The 20,171-nt window shown below is 53.9% G+C and overlaps 1 protein-coding gene across 21 annotated transcripts; it reads left to right on the plus strand.

Moving 5' to 3' along the window:
• The first annotated feature begins 6,656 nt into the window (after window positions 1–6,656).
• On the plus strand, window positions 6,657–19,528 carry RABL2B (RAB, member of RAS oncogene family like 2B). 21 transcript variants are annotated; one of them, XM_081058805.1, is made up of 11 exons: window positions 6,657–6,915; window positions 7,232–7,288; window positions 8,082–8,198; window positions 13,937–13,966; window positions 14,936–15,015; window positions 15,579–15,658; window positions 17,967–18,078; window positions 18,406–18,503; window positions 18,818–18,901; window positions 19,073–19,166; window positions 19,258–19,528. In XM_081058805.1, exons 3-10 carry the CDS (start codon window positions 8,092–8,094, stop codon window positions 19,151–19,153), a joined length of 672 nt encoding a protein of 223 aa, XP_080914931.1. In that variant the 5' UTR covers window positions 6,657–6,915; window positions 7,232–7,288; window positions 8,082–8,091; the 3' UTR covers window positions 19,154–19,166; window positions 19,258–19,528. The 21 variants fall into 21 exon arrangements, with proteins under 21 accessions (XP_080914931.1, XP_080914936.1, XP_080914937.1 ...); XM_081058804.1 differs by having other exon boundaries at window positions 6,849–6,915; window positions 8,038–8,198; window positions 19,366–19,528; XM_081058806.1 differs by having other exon boundaries at window positions 6,866–6,915; window positions 19,366–19,528.
• Window positions 19,529–20,171: the final 643 nt, after the last annotated feature.

Below are 20,171 nucleotides of genomic sequence, written 5' to 3' on the forward strand. Positions count from 1 at the left end.
CAACTAAGACTGAAAGGACGATTTGACTTGGAAAACAAAGGCCTGGAAGTACACTACTGGAAGTACACACTGTTCCCCAATAAAGTCCTGTTCCCCTTCCCCAATAAAATCTTAAAAAAAAAAAAAAAATCTCTTCCTCCTCAGCCCCAAGCACAGCTCTGCTTCTCCCCATCTTCTCTTCCTCTGAGGTCACAACTGACAAGAGCTTCCTGGCTGCTCAGAATGAAGTCCGGGGTGACACTTTCCTTATGGGGTGGGGGTGCCTGAGCCTCAGACAGGGGCAGAGCTGGCTTCTGTCCCCTCCAAGTACTAGCTGTGTGACTTCAGACAAAGACATGGAAAGTCAGTCTCCTCGCCTGTCAGGTGGGGACAACCGCTCCCTCTCAGGGTGGCTGTGAGATCAGTGAGGTGATGCAGGTCAGCTCCAGCCCCACAGGAGATGGGCCCTCACTCCCCCTCCCTCTTCCCTTCTCAGTCCTTTTTCTACCTCCTTTTTCTACCTCCATGGGCTGGAAGGATCAAGAGTTTAGCAGATAGTCTCCTATTGGCAGAATGAGCTCTCCTGTTGGTGTCCACACAGCCACAGTCCCCTGAGTGCTGACTCTGACATCTGTGCCAGCTTCGTCCACAGGGCAGTGCTCACCACAGCTCCTCCCTGGTCTTCAAACCCTGCTCATCTCCAAACTCAGGGCCCTTGTCTCAGCTCAGGCCAGAGCGCCTCTCACCACTCTTCTCACTGGTCTCCCTGCTACCGTCCTTCTCTCGTCCAGAGCTACCTCCACGCTCACGCTGTGACCAGCTCGATCTTTCCAAGTTAAGGATCTAATCCTGTCATTTGCTGTGCAGAAAACTATTAACAGCTTCTCCCTGGAATAGAGAATAAAATCTCTATCATCTGCACAGTGTTGAGACTTTATCAGGCATCATGTTCTTCTTCTGGTCTCATTTCCTATCCTAACACCCCAATATGGTCACCAGGTACCCCAGCTGTCAGCATTAACCTGTCTGGTTGGATGACAGGTGTGGGTTTTAACAGAAAGAGGCACCAGCACTTAGACTAAGCCTGAATGTGGGAACCTGAATAAAATACAGACTTTAGTGAATAATAATGCATCAACATTCTTCATTAATTGTAATAATTCTGTAAAAAACTATAAAGAGAGGAAGAATTAACAGTCAATTAAAAGAAACCTATTGCATCAAACTGTAAATGCAGAGGAAATGGGTGATTTCCTACTCGACATCCACATTAACAAAACAGACCCTAAAACACGGAAAACACAACAGACCAATTAGCCATCCAGGACCTCTTCCCCTGCGTGTTCTCCTCTTGTCCTGGGGTTCCCTCTCCTGAGACAGTTAAGGAACAGGGACAGAGCTGGTCCGCAGGTCCCCTAAGGTCTGACCTCACCAAGTGTCCTCATGTCCCCCCCATGTGTCCTGCCCAGTGAGGACACCGTCCAGAGGGCGTCTCAGGAGTTATTGATCCTGCTGGGTCAGCCAGGACTTTGTTGATTGCAAGGGACTGGACACACTTCCTGAAGTAAAACAAATTAATACTTTGTAATGGCAGAAATAAATCAGTGCTTGCAAGAAGCAAGTTTAAGGGTGGCTTTGGGCCTGGCAGGTTCCAGTTCTCACACTCTTATTGGTCTCAGTGTGCGACTGTCAGCTGGGAGACGCAGCTGGACCCACATCTGTGATCCTCACTGAGTGTGAACGTCAGAGGCTTGTTACCACCGAGAGGCCAAAGGATTGCAGGGCCACAGCCTGCTGTGTGGCTGTTGTGGCCAGGGCCACGTTTAATGGTTGCAAGGTTCTCACCTCTCTTGGCTAGCTAAGGGGCTGTGAGGGAGGAGGTGTTTGTCTCACCACATGGTGTTGGGAATTGAAACATCTCAAGGGGCTGTCTACACTGCCCAGGTAGCTGTTCAATTGCCCAGCACCATGGTCAGCTCAGTAACTGGCCCTGGGGGCTCGACAGGGTCCAGCTGTCATGAGCTAGGGGACCACAGATGCCTCCCTGGATGGTCAGAGGCCTGGGGCCGTCCTGCCTGAGATATGACTGTCTCCTGCTGCGCAATTGGAAGGGATGAAGGACCCAGACAGTTTCAAGAGGGCCCACCAGCCCTCAGGGAGCTGTACCTGGGGGCTGGCAGGTCATTGCACCCAGTCCTGTATAAATCCACACGTATCTACTAAGTGCCCTCAAGTGTCAGGGCTGAGCTGGAACCTGGCGCTGCCCAGGCACAGTGGGGCCGGCACCACCCCTTCCCCAGTGGGAGAGCAGATGGAAATTGCCTGTGCACCTCCTCCCTCACAGCCCCTTAGCTAGCCAAGAGAGGTGAGAACCTTGCAACCATTAAACGTGGCCCTGGCCACATCAGCCACACAGCAGCCTGTGGCCCTGCAATCCTTTGGCCTCTCGGTGGTAACAAGCCTCTGACGTTCACACTCAGTGAGGATCACAGCACTGCAAAGTGAAGTTCTCCTGGGAACACCACGTCCACACCCACCCCAAACGTGCTGCGCGCAGCCCCGAGGCCCTCCCCGACCAGGGTCTGTGCGGCCTCAGGGGGCTCACAGAGACCCCATCTCGCGGTGAGGGGACCGACCCGGGCGCGACGTGCTGCTCACACCCAGTTCCTCCTGGGCACTGAGGCCGCCCTCGCTGCTGAGCACGCACGTGGCCTTTTCCCCATCTTTGTGCGTTTATCCTCACTTTTATTCACTTCTCCTCACAGGGCCTAACACTAAGTCTAATCCTAACCCGAACCCTTGACACCTGACCCTAACTCCCAAACCCAAACCCTAAACCCTAACTCTACCCTTACCGTTCACCCCCACTCCAGCCCCTAGAGCTAACTCTAACTTCATACCCTCTAACCCTGAATTAAAACTTAACGGTAAACCTGACCCCTAACCTTCACACTAACCCTAACCCATGACCCTAACCACAAACACCAAACGCTCACCTCTAAACCATAATCTGTCACCCGTAAGTCTAACCTCTAAAACTAACCCTAAGCCTAGTCCTAGGCACCATCTTACTGTTAACTACTAACTCAGGAACGCCGTCCTCACAGTCCTGAGAGCAGCCCCGCCTTCACTGCACCACGGAGCCTGACCCCACTGTCCACCTCCAGTGCCACAGTGAACCGGCTGCACTGTACCAACAGCTCCTCCCACTGGGCCACAGAATCTCCACATTCAAGGCTCTCCGCTTTGCTTCTTCACCCACTGACATCAGGGATGAAGCCTACAATCTCATGACCGGCTGAAGGTAGTTTGTAGAAAAGGGAAGACAGAAGAGGTGTTCTCACTCCACAGGCAGGGCGGAGGCAGGAGGCACCCACTGCCAGGTGCGGAAGCCTTGCCTGGTGGGCCTCTGCCCGCCCACTCCTTCAGTCCCGGGCGTATGCACTAAGTCCGCAGGCCTGCCAGCTGCGATGGCCACCAGGCCAGAAACACAACTGGGAAGACAGCTCACTGGGGGCCCTAGATCTCTGCCCCAACAGCGGCCAGCACACAAACGCCAAACCTGCCTCTGTGAGGTGTAGGGGATGTGGCAGGTGTACGTGAGGCCAAACTCCCATCAACTGAGGCTGCGGCCACGTGGCACACTGCAACTCCAAGCCGGAGCTGCACGGTGTCCCTGTAGATGAAAGGATGAAATATAGGCCTGGACTGGACACTATGAGTGAGAGGCACACATGGCCAGAATCAGGCACTGCAAGCGGGCATGAGCAAAGGCCCCTGCCATCCTCAGAGCTCCCCGCCCTGGCTGAGAGCCCAGGCTGCTGCCATAGAACTGATGTGCAAGGAAGACACATATCCAAGGTGCTGTTGGGACAGTGGCCACAACCGTGTGGGAGGCCCACAGGTCAGTGTTAGTTCCGTGAGAGCCACAAGCTGGTGTTTGTTCAGACTTGACACAGATCACAACTTTATAGAATGGCAAACACCCAGCCACAGCAGAACCCACATTCTTCTCAAGGTCACGTGGGACATTCACCCAGACAGACCACATTTTGGGCCATAAACACTCCTAAGGCATTTAAAAGAATAGAAACCATGCAGTGCGTGTTCTCAGAACACAATGGAACCAAGCTAGAAGTCCACAAGAGAAAGGTGGCTGGAAAACCCCAGACACTTGGAGATTAAAATAGAAACTTCTAAATAACACGTGGGTCAAAGAAATCTCAAGAGAAACTTTACAGTATCTTGAACTGAATGAAAGTAAAAACACAATGTATGAAAATGTGTGGGGTGCAAGGAAAGCAGTGCCCGCTGCTCATGGCACGGCCTCTGCAGCTGTCCCCAAAGGGGTTTATGGCACTTGAATGCTCGTGATGCCGGGTCCGCTCTCACCTCCAGAACAAAAGTGAAGGCCTGCACAGGCTAATGGGGCCTGGCGAGCTGGGCTCCTGCTCCTGCGCTCACAGAGCTGGAGACCCCACAAACACTGCACCCCACCCCTCCCACTTCAGGACTGTATAGCCTTCCAGGCCAACAGCCCCCTCTGCACTGATGCTCATAAAGTGCTTGATGGGGGACATTATTCTTTTCAATTGCCCACTTAGGCACATGGAGGAGAGAGTGGTAGAGGGGTTGAATTGCCCTGTGGGGTACATATTCTGGTTTGTGGGACTGCGAGCCTCCAAGGGAGTCACCCATTCAAGGGAAAATCAGGTCAAAGCCCTGCCCATTCCCACCAGTACTGCTTCCTCTTTAACATCCTGGTTTCCAATAGGATTTATTTATTTATTTATATTTTTAAAAGATTTTATTAGGGAAGGGAAACAGGACTTTATTGGGGAACAGTGTGTACTTCCAGAACTTTTTCCCAAGACAAGTTGTTGTCCTCTCAGTCTTAGTTGTGGAGGATGCAGCTCAGCTCCAGGTCCAGTTGCCATTTTCAGTCTTTAGTTGCAGGGGGCACAGCCCACGATCCCTTGCGGGAGTTGAACTGACAACCTTGTGGTTGAGAGCCCACTGGTCCATGTGGTAATTGAACCGGCAGCCTTCGGAGTTAGGAGCACGGAGCTCTAACCGCCTGAGCCACTGGGCCGGCCCCTCCCAGAGGATTTACAAGTCACACTCCTGCATGACCTGACACAGGTTGCACTGACTGCTGTCCCCCTTAAGGCGTCTATCCTGAGTGCCTCCCCATCTGTTCTAGAATTGGAAAATTAGTGGACAAGAACTGGCAAGTGGCCAGGGACTGGATCCTTGCTGGACACCAGCCTCCTCTGACCTAAGCTTACAGACAGCCAGGACCTCATCTGCCCAAATCACACCCTTTGACACACTCTGTTCTCCCTAATGTCGGGGCTCATAGACACTCGACGCCAGGGGGAGGGACTGTCCCAGCCATCGGTATCTCAAGGTGCTAGAACACTGCCTGGCACAGGCGCTCCTCCAGTCTCCACTAAATGCACCCCTGTATCCTTATTTTATGCACCTTTGATTGTGGAAATGATATAAAAACAAAGCATTTCTGTAAATTGGACTAAAAGACTTTTGAAGCCGCTTTGCAGGATCCTGTCTGGTGACCTTCTAAATCTGCCAACACAGACAAGGTGTCTGATCACAAGCAGGACAGAGGCCAGCCAGCCCTCTCTCCACCTGACACTGGCCTGGCAATCACAGAAAAAGCAATGCAGGCTCGGGCCCAAACAAAGAAGTCAGGCCAAGGCTTCCTGGATGCTTCGTACAGTTTCACAGCAAAATGCAGACAGCTCAGCCAACTCACTCTCCCTGAGAAACCCAAGAGCAAGAGGAATATTTGCCAGGTATCTCGAGGGCTGTCCGTGACACCCTCTGACCCCACTTCCATACCCAAGCTATCACCCACTGCTGGCAGCTTTACCCCCCAAAGCTCTCTCACCGCCACCACCCCACTCCCACACTGTGTAGCAAGTCCTCCTCACAGGACCTAAAAATGCAAATCTAGTCATGAAGCAGGGCCCAGCTGGGCCCCCTGTACTCGGAATGCTCGGGGATGCCCTGTCCCGGTTCCTGCTCCTTATCTTAGATCACCTTGTGATGCTTGCTAATTGCAAACTCTATCGCTTAGCATTTCCCAGGTTACTCCCCCACCATTCGGGACCCAGCGCCACAAGATATAACCAAGGGGGGGAGGGGAGGGCAAAGGGCGTCATGAAATGAGAACAGACCCCAGGATGTCCTGCAGCCTCTGGGAGAACGCCCTGATTTTCCCTTAAATACCCACAGTGGGTCTGAGATTGGGAAGGCAGTTTTTGGAGGTCAGCTCCAAGGAGGCAGCTCTGATCTGCCCGCGGCTGGGCAGCCTCGGTCCCGAGGGGGAACGGCTAGCGGGCACACACCTGCTCTCAGCAGGTGCCTGTTGATTGAACCCACGAATGCACCTGAGCCGGCGGCCCGGTGCCGGGCGGCGCAGAGGTGTGTGTGTGGGGGGGGGGCTCAGCCAACAGGTAGACAACAAATGCCAACACGTGGAGATACTTGCTCACATCACCCCGTCACAGCTGGAAACTTGAGAATCGCCAGCTCTTTCGCCTCCCCCACGTGACGCCCCGGCCCGGCCCCGCCCCACCCCCGGCCCCGCCCCGCGCCCCGCCCCGCGCCCCGCCCCGCGCCTGCGCCCCAGACCCCCACGCCCGAGGCTGCGTGTCACTCCCGATGCCCGTGGCCGCAGGAGCCCTGACTAGGTCCCGAGTCCACGCGCACCCAGGCTCCCGCCTCTCCGCAGCTTCAGGCCAGCGCAGGCCGACGCACCCTCCGCGGGACTCCCGCCAGGCACCGCCGGAGCCAGCCCGCGCCCCGCGGGGTCCTTCAGGCGCTCGGCAGGGCAGCTCCGTCGGGGTCCTTGTGCGGTTGCGTAGCAGCTGCGAGGACGCGGGGCGAGTCGGCCGCGGAGGGTGGCGCTGCGTGAGCTCGGCTGGCGCGTGGGGCCCGAGATGAGGCGGGATCCGGGATGGGACGCGGTCCGAGGGCGGCGCGGAGCCCGGGGGGCGGCTGGCCGAGCGCGGGGCGACCGCGGCCTTGCTGGTCTGCATCCGTCGCCCGGGGCCGCCCGGCCGTGGGTTCCGCCCGTGGGACCGCCGCTCCCTGGCCGTCCTCCCGGGCGCGGTGGGGCGGAGGTTCCCACACGTGTTCGGGGCCCCCAGGATATTTGCCGAGTGACGGAGACTTGGCGCCCTGCGCCGTGAGAAGAGCGACAAAGCACTGAAGGTCTCTCCAACAGGTCGCGTCGCCACGGGGCGGAGGTGCGGGCGCCGGCGTCGCTCGCTCGCCGGCCGCGGTGAGTGCTCGCCCGGAGCTGGCACCGCGGCGCCTCGGCGCGCCGTCTCCGGCCGTTGTCACGCGTGTCCGCCAGGTGCCGCTGGCGGGAGGGTGGCGGGCGGCTGCTGCCCTGTGGGCGTGGGCGTGGGCGTGGGGCGGTGGTGGCACGCGCGTGTCCGTGCCTTCCCGTGCCGTCCGCGTCCGGCGGGCGTGAGCGGCTGCTCGGGCCTCGGCGCTTTGGACGCGCTGGGCGCTGGCGGAGGTTGGCAGGAGCCGAGAGTCGGGGTTCGCGGGTGGCGCGTGGACGGGGCAGGAGGGCAGGCCGTGGGAAAGGCCGTGCGCGCAGGTCGGGGCCTGGGCCGTGCGCACGTGCAGCCGCGGGAGCTCCCACGGCAGAGAACGGTCTCTTTGCCGGACAGTCTGTCACCGCGGTCGTGTGACGTGGCACTGTTCTTGTGTCCCCGTTTTACAAGCGAGAAAAGTGTACGTAAGTTGCCGTTTTAACGTGGCTTTAGAATCCGGTTCGTCAGCGGGAGTTGGGGGTGTGGCCCTGAGCGCGGCGGGGACGGGGAGCAAGCTCCCTGCGGGGACAAGTGTACCCCACGGTTCAGCACGTGGTGGCAAGGGACAGGGGCGGAGAGAAGGAGTCCGTGTGTCCGCGGGCCTGTCTCGGCGGCTCGTTGTCTCCCCTGTGGACGAGGACGAGGAAGCAGCGGTGATTGAGGGAAAATCTCATCTCTAACGACAGCCTGTTGTCGGTCTTCCCAGACAGTGACAGGATCCCATCCCCTGAATTGAGCCCCTCGTTGCAGCCAGGAGCCAATGGCCGAGGACAAAGCCCAACCCTGCGAGCTGGACCAAGAGAAATATGATGCTGATGACAGCGTGAAGATCATATGCCTGGGGGACAGCGCTGTGGGCAAGTCCAAGTACGTGGGGACATGACAGAAGGAAGGCCAGGCTCGCAGTGGGCCTGGGGCACGAGCGTCCTCCAGAGGCACCGGGAGCAGGGCTCCTGTGGGAGTGGTGAGAGAGCGGTCGTGCTGGAGACCAGGTGTGTGCTGGAGAAACAGGGTCTAATCAGCAGCTGTGTGTGTGCGGCGTTGGGGAGGCAAGTCGCAAGCACTGAGGAAGGTGAGCTTTTCCCATGAGTCCTGGCAGAAGGGGTGGTGTGGGTCGCCCCAGCGACCATTGAAGCAGCCCAGGGTGAGGAGGTGAGAACTGGTCTTGGTGCATATGGTCTGTGGGCTGACAGGCTAAGGAGGAGGCAGTGGGAGTGCAGAGCGGTGTGAGAGCTGTGACACGCATAACCATGGACAGACTGAACGAAGGTGAAGATGCGTTTTCTTGAGGGGCTCCCTGCGAGTGAGAAGACAGGGCAGAAATGATGACTGACTGTGATCCGCAGAAAGACGGCCTTATTCTTTAGCCTGACTTCAGCACCTATGTGCAGGGGTGTGGGACTCCACACCTGGAGCTGGCAGCTTGTCTCAGGAGGGCTGACCCTGTTACTCACCTTCCTTGGGCTGCGGAAGGCACACTTCACAGGATCAGGGCAGGCTTGCCCCAAGCAGGTGTCAGGTTTCGTCTTATCTCCTGGAGCCCCAGGTCCACAGTGTTTCCTACCTTATCTTTTACTTAGCGGTGAATAATCCTCCAGAGGCTTTGCTGGTTTTCAGGCCATCTTCATGAATTCACGTTCCCTCTCTGCTCCACCCCAGACACGCACACTGCAGCTCTAGTATTTCACAGTGCTCTGCCCATCGTCAGCAACAGGCCTAGACAGTGACAGTGAGGGCAGGTGTGGTGGCTTGCAAAGATTATGCAGTACGTAACACCCCCTTTCCCACCCCAGTTCACGGTCAGCATAGTGCAGTAATGGCAGGCCAGCAGAACAAGCTTGGTGGGAGACCCAGGGTGACTGGTCTGCACACTCAGTGCTACCCAGCCCCCAGGTCCAACGCCAGTGTCTTATGAGCCTCACTTAAAAGAACAATAGGCAGTTAAGAGGACATCAGAGGTCCCCAGTGCGTTGGCCTCTGCAGGCACAACTTGGGCAGCTCAGTCCAGGCCCCAGCACCGAACTGCATCTTAGGCAAAACACTGTCCCGGAGAACACGGCACAGGAGGGAAGGCGGGCAGGTGAGAATACCCTGGTTCTCTGTCAGTGCGGCTCAGGAATTCTGTGCCAGCTTTCACCAGCTCCACCTTGCGCATCGCAGCGCAGTATGGGGAAGACTGTGAACAAGTTAGTTGATGTGTATTCATCCTTGGACAGCACCCGTGTGCCCTGCCTCAGCTCTGCACAGGGGCTTTGAGGAGATGCCACTGCCTCGCATGGTGTGGCAGCCCCAGCCACTGGGCCCTCTTTGAGGCGCCTCTTTCTTGTGTGGCACCTTCATGCTTTCTGACCTGTTGCCTCTTTGGGCCTCTGTTTCTGGCTCCGCGGGCCTGTGGAGGGTGGGCTCTGGGGACATAGCTCCACCACTGCAGGTGCGAGCGTCGTCCTCAGTCCGGGGGACTGCCTCCCGGACAGGGCTTTTCCTTCGCCCCTGCATAGGCCACCTTCCTCGCTAGATCTAGTACAAGGACGTGCTCTCCCTTAACAGTGGCCCAGCCCTCTCCTGATCGTCCTAACTGGGTGCCCTTCACTGGACACTCACTCAACCAGTGCTGAGCACTCCCAGGTCAGACCCTGTTCTGGGTGGTAGATGAGAGCCCCTCTCTGAGTCCCCCCTGTAACCAAGCCACTGGGAGACTCAGCCAGTCCTCCATGCTTTTGCTTCACATTTTCTGCACCACAGGTAGGGCTGGCCCAGTTATGAGAGGGATCCATGCTCTTCCTATGGCTTCTCTTTCTGCAGCTCAAGAAGACATCTTCCCACTGGGGAGTCACTTTAATCTGCCCCCAGGCCTTTCTTCTTCTTACAGATTTTTCTTGATCCCAGATGTCCTTTCTGCTTAATAACAACACATGGCCTTTTCTGATTCCCTCCTTAAGAGTAGTTAGGCTCAGACGCATTGCCTTTTTTCTTCAACAGCTGTCTAACCTGGCCTTTGGGGTCTCATTTTCCCCTTAATAACTGTCCATCGTTGTGCGAAGAGGCAAAAGCACACAACTCACTAGGGCCACGTGGTCTAAATACAAACTAGATTTAACTAGGGTAAATTTACAAGCAGAAAATACACAGCATGCCCATGTCCCAAGCTCTCAGATTAATGCCAGTCCTTCTCAAACTCTTCCAAAAAAGAGAAGAGGAGGGAACACTTCCAAACTCATTTTATGAAGCCAGCATTACCTTGATACCAAAACCAGACAAGGAGGACACTACAAGAAAAGAAAATTACAGGCCAATAGCCTGATGAAGATAGATGCAGAAGTTCTCAACAAAATACTAGCAAAATGAATTCAATGATACAGTGAAAGGATCATATATCGTGACCAAGTGGGATTTATTCCAGGGATGCAAGGATGGCTTAACATCCACAAATCAGTGTGATTCCCCATGTTAACAAAACGAAGGGTAGAAATCATCTGATCATCCCAGTAGATGGAGAAAAAGCATTTGCCAAAATGCAACATCCATTTATGATAAAAACTCTCCACAAAGTTGTTTCTGTTTCATCAGAGCTGTGTATATTTTTTGTGCATTAATTCTTTGTCAGTTATTGGCATTGCACATATCTTCTCCCAGTCTTTTTTTCTGTTCCCTTTATTTTCATTCTCAAATGAAAGAGTACATAGAGGGCTGTGTGCCCTTCACGCAGTCTCCCCAGGGGTTAATCTCAGGGAACTATAGCACAGTGTCAAAGTCAGAAAGCTGGCGTTGGTTCAGTGACTAGATAATTCTATGTCATTTTTTGACGTATGGATTTGCACGACTAAGCACTAGCATGGAGATACGACAGTACTCCATAGCTGCAGAGGCATCTGTAGTCACACCCCCCCTCACCTCATCCCCCACCATCCCTAACTCCTGGGACCACTCTGCAATTATGTCATCTGGGCAACATTGTATACATGGTGTCTTATAGTATGTAGCCTTTTCTACTCAGCATCAGACCTTTAAGCTCCATCTCAGATGTTTGGTATATTAATAGTTTTGTTCCTTTTCATTGCTGAGTAATAGTCTGTGGAACAGATGTGCCACATTTTGCTTTTTCCAAACTTACAGTCACCCATTAAGTGACATTTTGGTTGTTTCTGGGTTTTGGCTGTTAAACATCAAGCTGCTATGAACATACGTGTATGGGTTTTTGTATAGGCATCAATTTTCGTTTTGTAACTATTATACGGTGAGTATGTTTTCTTAAGAGACTGTAACTTTTATGGTGGTTCTTCTAGATACTATATTACGTGTATATACCTTTCAGTCTACCTGTTAGACTGATGTATAAACAGTTTTTCCTTTAGGTTACTTTGTTTTAAAATTTTCCTCTGCACGCTGCGAACTCCATCATATGTACAGTGCTGTATGTAACTTTTGCTTTAACCATCAAAAATAATTTTGAAAATTCAAGGGGAGAAAAAAGTGTACCGTGCTTACTCACATTTTTCCTTCTCCCTTCCTGACGCTCCAGGACTCCTCCTTCGTTCTCTTCGTGTGGGAACTTCTTCACCCCACTTCACTCCTGAGGGGTATTGTCCCCGGGTGGGGTTCTGCATTGACAGTTCTCCTTTTCCAGCACTTGAGAAGACTGTGCCACTCCTGCCTAGAAATCCTGTGCCGTTTGGATGGTGCAATGTCATGTCTCCTTGCTTGCAAGGTTTTTTTCTTTGTCTTTAGGCGTCAGGAGTTTTATGATGCTGTGTCCTGGTGTGGATTTCTTTGGGTTTCTCCTGCTTGACTTTTGTTCAGCTTCTTCACTCTATAGGTGTACATCTTTTCCCAAATTTGGGAAGTTTTCAGGATTATTTTTTCTCTTGCTTTTTTTGCCTGGTCTGCTTTTTCCTCTACTTCTGGGACTCGGATGACATTCATGTCATCATATATTCCCATAGTTCCCTGAGGCTCTGTTCATTCTTTCCAGTCCATTTGCTTACTAATGTACATATTGGTAATTTCTTTTGTTCTGTGTGAAAGTTCAGTGATTCTTCCTCTGTTCTTTCCATCGTGCTATGAGCCTATTCAGTGAGTTTTTCATTTTGGTTCTTGTATTTTTCAAATTTTCAGACATATCCTTTGGGTCCTTTGTGTCTTCTATTTCTGTGCTGAAAAATAGTACATTGCTGGGACTTTCTATATTTTCAATTATTTCAAGCACATCTGTAATTGCTCATTGCTGCATTTTTATGATGCTGCTTTTAAAGCTGTGTCAGATGGTTTTAACATCTGTACCAGCAGTGTTGGTGTCTGTCATTTTGCATTCAGTTTGAGGTCTTCCTGGTTCTTGGAGTGATGAGTGATTTTCTGTTGAAACTTGAACCTTCTGAATATCATGTTCAGACACTATGGATCCTATCTGAGCCTTCTGTGTCAACCGCCGCCTGTGACACTGCGCCAGCAGTGGGACCAGCACGTCAGCCACTCCCACCAACTAACTGCTGGTGGGAATGAGGTCTGGCCCCTGTGGTCTCCTGACGCTGAGCCCAGAGCCTGCTCACCATGTAGGGAAAGGAGCACTGCTCCCTACTTGGCCCCCACCCGGCCTGGGAACATTGTGGTTGCAGTGTTGCAGTCCTGAAAGGGTGCAAGTCACACTCCCCACCGGGCCTTTGCACATGGGCTGACGGCGTGGCTGCAGGTTTTTCCGTGGTGTTTGAGTGCTGGTTATAGTCCCAGTGTTTTTTGACCTGGGATCTGGGGACCTGGGCAATAAACTGAAAATTCAAAAAGTGCTTTCACGGGCATTCGATTATATTTGAGAGACAGAGTCAGTTAGGACAATATGTCATGTTTCCCTTGGTGTCCCTCCAGAGCAGAGAGGATGTACAAAGTAGGCTAGTACAAGGTCATTGGGGAAAGTCTCACTGCTCAGGTGGCATTTGAACAAAGCCCTGGGAGACCTGCAGCATATTGGGGACACAGCTTGCAATCAAGCGGAGGGCACCGCCTCCCTGCTCAGTTCCCACATGTAAAACGTGTGATTGTAGTCAGCAGTGCGCAGAGGTAGAGATGACACGTCTGAGAAGCTCACTGTGGCCAGTGAATGTACTGGCAGTGACATGAGCTCTTGTTACGAGGCTTAGTAACGGTGATTCCCAGGTTCCAGGCTTGGAAAATAGAGCAGTGCCTCAAGCATGTAATTCAGGGGCAGGAGCAGGGTTAGTGTGTTACACAAACTTCGCTGTAGAGTTGCTGAGTTTATCATGGTTCACACAGATCTTGGGTGTAGACATATGATTCAGAAGACAGGTCTTTATTTCTTCAATTAATGCTGGCGACAAGCTGCTATGGGGCCTAGAAAGGAGTACGGCAGAGTCCCTGCCCACAAGCAAAGCAGTTGTGGGTGCTGTGTCGGTTTTACAGCTGAGGGTGCCAAGGACTTCAGGGGGTCGCGGAAGGATGCCAGGGACTTCACGGGTTTGGGGGGTGGGGTGCAGGCAGTTCCTGGGCATGGTCCTTAAAAGGAAACTGTGGCTGTGGAGTGTAGGGGGAGCCACAGGTGACTTCCAGCTCATCGCCCTGGGGGATGTGCCTGACCACCTTGCGTGTTCTCCTTACAGGCTTATGGAGAGGTTTCTCATGGATGGATTGTATCCTTCAAGGTTGGAAATGCTCCTTGTTCCTGCCGCCCTTTCCCCCTCCTGCCAGCTGACCCCATGCCCACCCCGGTGCCCCAGTGCCCCAGGGATGGAGGTAGGTGAGTGCATGCACACGTTTCATTCGTACTGCTCTCTCGCTGGTGAGCCATGTGCCATCACACAGAATCTTAGCCGTGTGTGAATCTGGTTTACATTCAGAGGCCCAGAAAATTGCCTGGGTCCTTGTGCAAATCACTGAACCTCCGACCTCAAAGCTTGGGCTCGGGTACTTAAGAATCTCTGGTGGGAACAAACTGTGTAAAATATGAGCTGCTGGCCCCCTGCCCATGAGTTGTCACATTGTGCAGGTTTGGAGTGAGACCCTCCCTGGCAGCTGGGATGGTTTTTAAGAGCTTCCTGAGTGAATCCACTGAGAACCCTGCGCAGGAAGAGCCCCAAGCCCCGGCCCCCGCTCGGAGGGGTCTGGGGGTCTTGCTCCCCTTTCTTCAAGTGCTCCTTTATGTCCACCACCTCTCATCCCGACTTCTCTCTTGCAGCTTCGGGAAGTGTTATCCCCGGGCTTTGGCTGGGGTTTCACAGACAGCACACAGCAGGCTGCACTCACAAATAGCGGCTCAGCTGTGTGCTCGTGGGGCTTTGTACCCTGGAGTGGTCATGTAGCCACAGCGCTGGGATAGTCACGCTTGCATTGTCAAGCTAATATACTATCACGATTTATGACACCAACATGTGCAATCCCATTCTACGGGTCCCTCAGACTTAGATGCTCAGGACGCACTGGCCTCTCCCACCCCTGGGGGGTTGTGCCAACGACATTTGAGGTTGATCCTCTGTCTACAGCATTCATTCAATGTAAAGTCTCAAGTCCAAACAGAAATGGAGTGTGAGGCCCATCCCCCACTGCCATGCACCTTCCGCACCTGCCTGCTCATCACTCTCCACTCCTTGACCTGACCGCAGTCGGCCGCAGCAGCTGTCCACATATGCCCTGACCCTGTACAAGCACATGGCCACGGTGGATGGCAAGACCGTCCTTGTGGGTGAGCTTCACAAAGCCCCACTCTGCCCACTCTCGAGGGAGGGGAGGTCCTGGGAGAGTCAAGCAGGGAGGAAGTGGGCCCTGGGCAGGGGCAGAGCCAGGAGGCCTGGGAGGGTGGGAAGCATGCAGGGTCTGTGCTCGGACCTGGTGTTTTTAGTAGCCGGTGGGAAGAAATCACATACTGTCCTCCAGAAAGAGATTTTGCTGTGCGTCAGGTCACAGCCTCCCCTTGGCCAGGCCTCGCATCCTGCAGTCTCCACATCTAGGAAGTTGACCTAGTCTTGACCGTGGCGGGTCCTGCATCTTGTGGGTTCAGGGCAGGGGGGCACCGACCTCCTCCCTCTTGAGGCTTCTGATCTGTATTCTCCTTCCTCCTGACTCGTGTGTCCCTCTCACCCACCCATGCACGTAGGTGTACACACCTGTCTTGGTACGTCCAGGTGTAACACCCAGGTGGCAGCTGTGTGGTCTCCGTTCTGCCCATGCCCCCCACATGTGTGCCCCCACATGTGGGCTCTGCGCACCAGCCCCTCGCAGGCAGTCAGAGCTGTGTTCACATTGCAGATTTCTGGGACACGGCGGGCCAGGAGCGGTTCCAGAGTATGCACGCCTCCTACTACCACAAAGCCCACGCCTGCATCATGGTACGAGACCAGCGGGAGGCGTACAGGCTAGCCCGAGGGGCGGGGAGGGCGGGGAGGGGGGCCCAGCAGTGCTGAGGGCGCTCCTCGACCGTCACCTGCTGCTCTTCTTCAGGGACAGACGCTGGGGCTGAGAGGACCCTGGGTCCAGGGGCTTTCCCTCCCAAACCAGACTTTCACGTTGCTCTCCAGAACACAATTCCCCGCGATCCACCCCATAGCCAAGGGGTGGTAAGTGTCACAAGAGGACCCGCGACTCAGCCATGGAGAGGCCAGGAAAGGAGAGGGGGATTGTGTGAACCTGTGTCCTTTGGGATCTGCCATGAAGCCCCCTTCCATTCTGAGCCCCCACTGTCCGTTAAGCACAGAATCCCTTGAAATTTTCCAAAATTCTAACTAGTATGTATCAGAGGACAAAACAAAAGAGCGTGACAGGGTAGGACAGATGAGGGCAGAGTGGTGGCAGAAGCCACACTAGCAGTCTTCTGTAGCCAGCACCTCCGACCCCTGAGAACTGGGAGATGGGTCCTCTCATTTCCGTCTCAGCTCTGCTCTGGGAGGGACGCCTGCCTCCTTCAGGACCCCCTGCTGAGGTGGGGGGTGCCCCCCCATCAGCCCCAGCCAGCTGCTCGGGGCCTGGCAGGTGGAGAGCAGTTTCCGTCTCATGACCATGTGCGGATCTGGAGCCCCCAAGGGAGCTGGGGTGCCACCTCCACCCTGATGGGGATTCTGCTCCTCCTCTCTCAAATCTGGAAGCTTTGGAACCAGACCAGGACAAAGGTAGCCGTCTGTTAGATGTTAGATGGTGTTAAAGGGGCAGCCTGGTGTGAAACAGGTTCCGGAAGCGTCATTACACACGTGCTTATCAGAAGTCTTCACTGGGGATTCCAGCCGTCATTTGTTGAAACTGGACCTGGGGAGTGAGGGCTGTCATGAGCCGCCCCACCTTGTGGGCCTGCTGCCTCAGGGGTCACAGCGGCTGAACTGTGCCCGCAGGGCAGGGCAGCTCCCGTGACAGACTGGGTGATTTGGAAGGTCAGCCATTCCAGTAGGTCACAGGCTTGTTTGTGATGGTTTTTGCTGGAGAGAGGAGAGAGTCTGTTCGCAGCACAGCCTGGAAGCAGGAGGTGATCTGGGAGGGGCTAGAAGGGTTCCTGCAGCAGCCAGGCTGGGCCTCCCTGCCTTAGGGCAGGTCGCAGCTCGTGCTTCCTGCAGATGTCTTAAAATAGGTAAAAACTGTAAGTTAATAAAAAAGTTAATAAAATTCCGATAAGCTACAAAATAGTGAAATGTAAGAATTACTTTGGGGGTGGCCGGTTAGCTCAGTTGGTTAGAGCGCAGTGCTCTTAACAACACTTTGTGGGGATCATTTCGATCCCCACATGGGCCACTGTGAGCTGTGCCCCCCCCCCCCAACTACATTGAAACAACTACTTGACTTGGAGCTGATAGGTCCTGGAAAAACATACTTAAATAAATAAAAGTTTTTACAAAATTACTTTGAAAAAGTTTAAAATACAAAGTAACAGAATAAACGAAAGCTTATAATTGAAAGTAAGTCAAAATTTTCTAAAAGGAAATTCTAGAAGCATTTAAAATTGTTTCAAAGGAATCTTAAGAGTTTAAGTAATAAAAATGGACAAAAAAAGTTTACAATTTGTAAAATTTGTAACGGGCTATCGATTAGTAAGATGATACAGCTTGGTTAGAAAAGGTTAATACAATTAGGTGACAAGATAAAAAAGGACTAAAGATTTTTAAGAAGGCTTTTGGGGCTAGCCCAGTGGCTCAGGTAGTTGGAGTGCCGCCTTGCTCCTAACACCGAGGTCGCAGGTTCGATTCCCACATGGGCCAGTGGGCTGCACCCTCTTCAGCTAAGATTGTGAACAATGGCTCTCCCTGGAGCTCACTGAGCAGCTGGGGCTCAGCGTGAGTGGTCGGCAGCTGGCAAGAGCTGCTGTGAGTGGCCAACCGATGACCGACTGCCTCAGCCGGGGGGAGCGCAAGGCTCCTAACACCAGCATGGGCCAGGGAGCTGTGTCCTACACAACTAGACTGAGAAACAATGGCCTGAACCGGAGTGGGGGAGGGAGGCAAAAGAAGGGAAAAAAAGAATGCTTTTGGCACTGGCTGAGGTTCTGGAGCTTTCTTGAGAAGGGCAGCCACAGGCATAGCCTCTGTGGTCAGAGGGACCAGCTCAAAGCAGAGACTTAGGACTAGTCCCCAAGCCTGTGACATGCAGCACTGCTCACTGGTGTGGGCATGGCGTGCAGACACTGCCCCCTGAGCTGTCTCCCTCTGCTTAATGCAGGTGTTTGATGTACAAAGGAAAGTCACGTACAAGAACCTGCACACGTGGTACACGGAGCTTCGGGAGTTCAGGCCAGAGATCCCTTGCATCGTGGTGGCCAATAAAATCGACGGTGGGGATCCCCCTGCAGCTGGGTGTTGGCAGCTCCTGGGGCCCCCTCCAGCAACACAGTCTCCTCCAGCTTTTCTGGGGCAGTGAGCTTTCCATGATCTTCCTCCTCCCCCAGATACAGCCCTGGGTTGCCTGGGTCACACTCTCCCCAGTTGGTTGCCAGCTGCCCTCTTCCTGACACACTGATGCCTGTAAATTAGTCCCCCTGGACACCCCCCCCCCCGACTGTCCTGGTCAGCCTACTTTCTGCAGTGAGGGCCTGCAGAACCCTGTGGAACCTTCCCTTTTCCCTGGCTGGACAGGCCAACATCCCACCTTCTCTCTGCAGCAGACATAAAGGTGACCCAGAAAAGCTTCAACTTCGCCAGGAAGTTCTCCCTACCCCTGTACTTTGTCTCAGCTGCTGATGGCACCAATGTCGTGAAGGTAACGGCCTATAGAGACTGGCTCATGAGGGGAAGGCCGAGTGGTGAGGGGACCAGGAGCTGCGAAGAGAAGGGACGGTGGAGAGAGTGTGTGGTGACAGGAATACTCATGCCCTCATGAGTATTGACAATAGGGGAGGTGATGGCCTGGTGAGAAGGTCGGTCCATCGATGGTGCATGGAGTCAGGGTGATGGGAGGAAGGTGACTTGTGGTGTGGAGTGTTGTATGGGCTTAGGATGGGGCCAGTGGTCCAAGGCAGGCAGAGTCCAGTGAGCTGGAACCCACGGCCATGTTTTTTTTTCTGCCACCTCCAGCTTTTCAATGATGCAATTCGATTAGCTGTGTCTTACAAACAGAATTCCCAGGACTTCATGGATGAGGTTTTGCAGGAGCTTGAGGTAAGTAAGGGACAATAGAGGAAATGGCATCTCTAAAGAGGCCGTGGGGCAGCGGGGTGCTGTGGCCCTGGCCCCCCTTGCAGGCAGCACACGCCTGCATCTGCCCCTCCAAGCACCAGACCTGCAGCTGGGCGGGGCGGGGCCAGTTCTCACCTGCACCTTTGTTCACAGAACTTTGACTTGGAGCAGAAGGCGGCTGGTGACCAAGACCGAGAGCAGCATGGTGCCATCGAGGGCCCAGCCCCTTCCTGAGTCAGAGAAGGAGGTCTCTCTGGGGCCAGCCTGTTGGGGGGGGGGGGGTTTCAGAATGCCCCTCCCCTTGGCAGCCCTCTAGCTCTGAACTGTGTCTCTCCCAGGCCATCACCCACACTGCCTCCTGCAAACACGCCCACCTCGCTCACTTCCCCTACTCGATGGCCAATGGTACCTGACCCTTCCACAGTTGTCCCCTTCCCTGTACTCAGGCAGGAATGGGTCGGCACCAGCAAGCACCTGGACACGTGGATGAGATCCACACCAGACGCTGGGCAGAATTGGGGGTCAGCATAAGCCTCCCAGGGACGCACAGCGAATGGACTCAAGGAACACGCTTTATGTGTCTCCTAAATAAAAGGGAGTTTGGTGGCTTCTTTGTCTCCCTGAACTGTCCTCATTGTAGTTCCACGAAGGGCACGATTTGTGCCCTGACACCACTGTTCCCAGCAGGATTTGGGGGGCATCCGTCCTTTTCCTCTTTACTCTCCCAACCAACATTTTAAAAAATGGTTTTGAGCAGACAGCTTGTTCACGCCACTGGTTTTCAGGAGGTCGTCTGGGTATCGCTGCACATGAGTGAATGGTGAGGCCAAGGTCACAATCACAGGTTTGTCATTAAAATGCAGAGAAAGCAGGTGACACAGGTATAGCCATAGTGACACACAGACGTCATTGCTGGTAAACACCAAAGTCACCACAGCCACACCAAGAGGCATACTGTCCTGATTTGGATCACGAGAAACGAGCCTTATGAAGCACTTCCTCTAATAAGGCTGTCCGTCACATTTGGAGGACGATGACATTGTCCTCCGTGGGTGTGAGCGCTGCAGAGCAGTCTGCACCCTTCCCCACTTCTGTCCAGGACTCGTGCTTCTCGAGTGTTTGTGTCGTTTTGTGCACCATTTCCATTGCTTCTATTGATTCTTTCTGTCTTCTTTTTTATAGTAACGTTTGACTTGCCAAGTACAGAGCATGTTCTGTGGGCCTGGGTTTCCCTGGCTGAGAAGTCACAATA

This window comes from Rhinolophus hipposideros (genome assembly GCF_964194185.1).
Source record: "Rhinolophus hipposideros genome assembly, chromosome: 9".
NCBI lineage: Eukaryota > Metazoa > Chordata > Mammalia > Chiroptera > Rhinolophidae > Rhinolophus > Rhinolophus hipposideros.